At 45.7% G+C, this 6,000-nt stretch overlaps 1 protein-coding gene across 2 annotated transcripts in view; it reads left to right on the top strand.

Moving 5' to 3' along the window:
* The window catches only part of gab2 (GRB2-associated binding protein 2), a 35,553-nt gene that overhangs the window by 25,119 nt on the left and 4,434 nt on the right, over positions 1–6,000 (top strand). For both annotated transcript variants that reach the window (XM_031863491.1, XM_031863492.1), the window contains exons 3-7: positions 1,614–1,842; positions 3,863–4,458; positions 5,217–5,314; positions 5,503–5,782; positions 5,907–5,997. In XM_031863491.1, coding sequence (XP_031719351.1) covers positions 1,614–1,842; positions 3,863–4,458; positions 5,217–5,314; positions 5,503–5,782; positions 5,907–5,997 — 1,294 coding nt within the window. The remainder of the gene's footprint in view (positions 1–1,613; positions 1,843–3,862; positions 4,459–5,216; positions 5,315–5,502; positions 5,783–5,906; positions 5,998–6,000) is intronic.

The following is a 6,000-nucleotide window of genomic DNA, read 5'->3' as shown; positions in this document are numbered from 1 at the left end:
GGGGGGGGGGGGGGGGGGGGGCTGTCTTTCTACAACAAATCAATATATCTACCCATGTTAGTGGTGCCCTAGTGCTCACCGCACTGGATGAAAGCTTTTACAAAGCTTTTTGTGGAGAAAGGAGATGATGCCTAACCAGCCTATGGAGAGTGGAATCTCTCAGAACAATGGTGTAATTGAGGAGCATTGGGGGGCGGGGAGTGCCTTCGTGGCGGTGGGCCTGGGCATCTCACTGATGTCCGCTGGCCTGGAGACCCCATAGCAGAGGCCTTTTTCCCCCTCAGGCCTGGATGTGACCTCATTCAGCTAACTGGGCTTCAGAATACCCCCGCCCTCCAACCAGCCCACATACATACACACATGCTCACACTCCATGTTTTGCCGTGTGTTTTCCGTTGTTTTGCAGTGGCTGTGGTCCCTCTGTATGGTCAGCTCACATTATGACTCACACAGGGCATCAGCCTCTTCTTAAAGGGCAGTTGGACCCATAATATGCTTTGTAAAAGGTCTGAGATAGGAGGAGGAGAATGGTGGAGAACAAGCAAAATGCATGTGTCTGTTAGAAAGGAGTGAGAATTCTGTTACTTTTCAGACATGATTTAAATTAGAGCTGAAGCAGTTGATTGACTGTTGTTTTAAGTAATTTATGAAAACAAAAATACACTGATTCCAGCTTCTAAAATGAGAAGATGTACTGTCTTGTTCTGTTAATATCCTTGTAAATTAAACATCTTTGGGTTCCAGACTGTTTGTTGGACAAAACATACAATTGTAAGACATCACCTTAGTCTCGTGGAAATTTTCTTTTTGTAGTTTTTTGACTTTACATCGATGGAAGTAGTATTTATCTTGCATCTACTGTACAGTGTGTGATGGGGAAAAGAGAGAGATTGGTATCAGCACAAGAGGATTGGTGGGTTTTTTTTTTTCCTCCCTCCCATCAGCTTGTGTTGCACACAGCACCACGGGTTGATGGATCAGTGGGCCGCCCACTCTCTACTCCTACAGCTCAGTGTGCGCCTCCTCTATTTGGCCTCCTGCCTAGTCTATTTGTAGCAGCCGTTTCTCAGATTCATCTTTTCTTTGGAGCCTTTCGATGCAGATATCAGGGATGTCACACACAAACAATAAGACTGTACCACCATGTCGTTCACACAGTCCCGCTGTGCAAAACAATGCAACTCAATAAAATCAAACAAAGCACACACAGGCACTGGTCAGAAAGAATAGCGTGGATCATGGGCTTTTAAATCACTCGTACCCTGCGGCCTAAAAAAAAGCCGAAGGATACTGTTTTCTCTTGAGACAGATCCCTCATCTCTATTGATCAGAGTGCAGGCGGAAACCTACTGAATACCAGACTCCATGCAAGGTCATGTTGCGGCTTAAAATCTTCAAATGAATTACACACTGCCCTTTGACTTCAAGAATTGTGACGACAAAAGAAAAATAGATGAATGGTTATTTGGCAGATTGTTACTTTCTGTCGCATAAGATTGCAATCTGCTTTTAAATTCCCAAGACAAGCCGTGAGATTGGGTTTCTAAAAAAAAATAAAACAAGCACATGTTATGGGTTAAACAATCAATAACTCCAATTTCTCCGGTCTGCAGATGGCAGGTTACACCATATGCCCCGTTCTGTCGGAGCAGATGTCACCGGCTCAATGGCTCCGCTGACCGGAGAACGCAAGTCCTCTGCCCCCATCCACTCCAGCCAGCCAGTCCTCTTCACCTTTGATGTGCCTGTTCGCAACACACACCACAGCTCCCTGTCCAACAGCGCACCCCAGGACTACCTCCTCCTCCATCAGTGCATGAGCAGGAAGACAGAGAGTGCACGGTAAAGGTCTCGACCCTCAGGCGTCCTGTGTCAGTTTCCTGTTATCCCTTAATGCAGGTCAACGTACAGGTTTACGACGCTTCCTCAGTTCAGATGCCCCTAAGGGTTGGAACTACTGTTGTGGTGGGAAAATTATCCAACTGCTTTGTGTGTGTGTGTGTGCGTGTGCGTGTGCGTGTGCGTGTGCGTGTGCGTGTGTGTGTGTGTGTGTGTGTGTGTGTGTGTGTGTGTGTGTGTGTGAGACAAAGCATTGTGGAAATGTTATAATGTATTTCACAAGTGCTCTGACTGAGGAAGTGCCAATTCTTAACAATGATATTGAATTGAAGTGAATATTCTGAACTGAAAATATTCGAAAATGAGTAATAGATAATCTGGAAGAAATGTTGCTACGAGCATTGTGGTTCTACAAACAAACACGTTTTTTGTTATTTGCTAGAATTTAATTTAAAATGATAAAATACTACAGGGATAGGTGGGGATCGGCAATATGGATACCATTTTCTGACACAGAGTAATGTCATTTTATATTGCAATATTTAAAATTATTTTAAGATTAAAATGTCTGTTTTTGGTTAGTCCGCTGTATGAAATATCCGAAAAATAAAGGTCATTCATCCCAATAATGCAAAATAAACAACAAAAGATGGGAATACTTGTTGAGCAACTGTATGTATAAGGACATGCATGCTTATCTCGGCTATATGCTGAGCGGGAGAACAAAGGGAACAAGTGTTTAGGTGAAACGCACTCCTGAGTTTTCCCATTAACATTCACCTCACCTCCTGCTGCCGCCATGCCCGCTTCTAAGAATCAAAAGGCAGCTTTAATAATGATGCCATTCAGCAGATAGCCGGCACAGTAGATGATCAATGAGGTTGAGGCTGCAATTCATCACTCCTATAGGTTTGGACTCGCTCGGGGTAGAACTGCCCTCTCAGCCACACGATTTGCACATAAATCTGCTGTGTTGGACCTCTGTGAAACCAAACCTCACAATCCATCTCATCAGCTTTATGCAGATATTTCTGTCACTCCCTCACCAGCTTCTGCTCCGTGGGTCTGCTAATTAAGACAGGCATCTGGTGGCGGGGGTATGATTCATGATTTCATGAAACTCCACTGGTTTGATGACCAATGGTATGAATTAATCTATGTAAAAAGCCCCCGTGAAGCCACAATGATGGAAGGCAGAGTAATGAACAAGATCATTGATTGATGATTGGCATCCTGAGGAGACAGAGGAAGAATTGATGAAACACAACGTGCCATCTGACATGAAAAAGGGAACAAAGTCAGAGAGAGCAAAATGTTATGTCAATATTAATTATATTACGTTTGATGCATTATTCATTTGAAATGGTTACATTTATGATGGAGATTGAACGCAAGCATTAGAAACCTGCAGTGTAGCTAACGCGTGCAGAACATCCCAAGGAAGATCAGTACAGACATAAAGAAACGAGTCATTGAGGATATCTCATCTTTGCATTGGCCGAGTAAATCGGACCATTGCTCAGCTAACTGGCTAGAAATGTCTAAGCTATAGGTTTGCTCTAGTAGGCACTCAAGGTCAAGGCCTACAAAGGAGCTAGAATAAATGAGGCATGTCCCTTGGGTGTCTCACCGAAGCTGGAAAAACTGGGAAAGTCATAGCGTTCTACCTCTTAGCACGAATGTCCTCTCCCTGTCGACATACAGAAAACATGTAAACACATCAGCTTTTCAGGGAAATGTTAAGAATACTAAAATTGAATGTGTATGCTAGAGCTGCACAAATGTGCTCTGACAGTGATGACAAGGTGTGTTGTTTTTTTATTAGGCTGAGACGTGAAGTGCTACAGTGCCATCTAGTGGCTATGTGGATCATTTCATTGGAATTGCCTTTTATAGGTTGGCATTGGAGTATGAGACAGATGTCTGTTTTGGATGGAGCATTTAGGCACTGAAAATTGGGGGACCATAAAGACTTAATGTTCGCATTTGTGTAATATTGTGTATGTCTCTGTCCATGTTGCAGGAGTGCCAGTTTCTCCCAGGCCACGCGAAGCAATCTGTTTGTTGGGAGCGACTCTGCGGTGCAGAAACTCTCCCATGGCTTTTCCCACTGTCTCAACGGCATGGGCGGCCAGTTGCATGGCTTCTACAGCCTGCCCAAGCCAGGAAAACACCAGTTACCAGGCCTTGATGACTCCCCGCAGGAGGCCTGTTATGTGCTACCGCGAGGTTGCAGCTCTGAGGCACCGGCTCACAGTGGTCTAGGTGACCCAGATCTGGAGGACGAGGAGGTTTACACCTTCAAGACGCCCTGCAATACCCTTGCCACCGTGCACAGCAACGAACGTCCGACTGACAATTACGACCTTCCTACGACGCCTGGCTCCTTCTACCAGATCCCCCGGACGTTTGATAAGAATCACAATGCCTTGACACCCTCCAGCTCTGAGTCTTCTTGTGCTCCCCCTCCCAGGCCCCCCAAACCTAGCCAGGGTTCAGAGGGGCAGTGGGGAAGTCCCCAGTCGGTAGGGAGCCAGAATGGAGAGGTGACGCCTGCAGTGTCAGTTATCCCACGCAGGAATACTCTCCCTGCTGTCGAGAACATCAGGCTGCACAGAGGTACACTGAATGCAATTTGTGGATTTACTGCTTTCCTAATACGTTCCTTCAAAACGACACTTGTTTCTTTAAACGCAATTTCAGTTGACTCGCACAGATCTTTTGAAATCGCACATTTGACCTGTTTCCTGTTCTCAAATGCACGTCTGACTTCATCAGTCCGATCTCTTGTGGTGTCGCACTGACTCTGTGCTTTCTCTTCCTCCCCCTCTCTCTCTCACTCTTTCCCTCTTCCTCTATCTCTCATTTTACTGATTTAACGCCAGCAGCTGAGCAGAAACAAACAGGCCAGTCTAGCAGACACTGTTCTGTTGAGACGCTAATGAAATTCAAGCCATACAGCCCGCTCCAGAATGCCTCGTTCCAGGCTGATAAGCAATGAAAAATGAAAAAAACACTCGCAGACACAATGCGCGGCCTCTTATTATTCTGTGTTCTCTGCTTCGCCAAGCCCATGCTCAGGCCTTGTACAGCCAGAGACTAGAATTGACCTGTTACCCTTGTTAGTGAGGCTACAGGCTGTTCACACACCTGTGCTGCAAAGACTAATTACAACCCAGTGAAGCATTTAATGAAATGTCACTTGTGTTCTGTTTGTTTCATTAGAAACGTGAGTTTTCTCCTGGAAATGTCAGGCGTTTTTTTGTCTATATCAGCCTATTTTTGCATTGTACTACTGTACTTGTGGAGCCCTGTTTTTCTTTTTAGAGTTTATGTCAGTTGTAAACATAGATCTCTCTCCTCGCTTCTCTCCACAGGCTCCTCGTTTGAAACTAACAGCCATCACCGTCCCATCCATTTCAACAACTCCGGCCAGTCTGTGGAGTCTGTCAATGATGGGTTCAGCTCCTACCTGGTGAGTCACTCTCTCCCTTCAACTGCACTCCGTCCTCAGACAGATGCTGTTAGTGCGACATCATAAACTGCATAGATAGAAAAAGCATCTCTCCTGTATTTACTCAAATTGAGTGCTACAGTTTTCCTGCCATATTGAGCCCAGAGAGTTTAAGAGAGGAATGCACGCTCTGTCTCTTTTGACAACAGAGAACCAAAGCGCCTCTGACTCGCTCAGACAGCGGCAACTCGGATGACAACTATGTGCCCATGAATCCTGGCTCCTCGCCACTCAGCGCTGCCCAGGCTGACAGCCCTAAAAATATCTACATCCCTATGAGCCCTGGGCCACATCACTTTGATTTCCCAGGATTCTCTGCAACACTACCTGCCCGTAAGGGGAGCAGCGCCTCCCTGTGTCACCGGCCCAGCCGCCTCAGTGATGTCACACCACCACCCATCAACCGAAACCTCAAACCTAACAGGAAATGTGAGTCTCTGACAGCAAAGCTCGTCGCTGATCCCAAAGTTTGGGTTGTCTTGTTTGTTTTGTTGATTGTTTTTACAAGGACAATGATTTTTTTCTTGACAGTCTCTGCTCTTGTTTTCCACAGCGAAGCCAACACCTCTTGATTTGAAGAACAATGGGATCATTGATGAGCTGCCATTTAAGAGCCCAGTCACCATGTCCTGGACACGGCCCATGTG

This window comes from Anarrhichthys ocellatus, unplaced genomic scaffold (genome assembly GCF_004355925.1).
Source record: "Anarrhichthys ocellatus isolate YVR2014 unplaced genomic scaffold, GSC_Weel_1.0 scaffold29, whole genome shotgun sequence".
In the NCBI taxonomy this organism is placed as follows: Eukaryota; Metazoa; Chordata; class Actinopteri; order Perciformes; family Anarhichadidae; genus Anarrhichthys; species Anarrhichthys ocellatus.
Note: the sequence above shows the minus strand (reverse complement) of the source record. Positions and strands in the feature narration are given on the sequence as shown.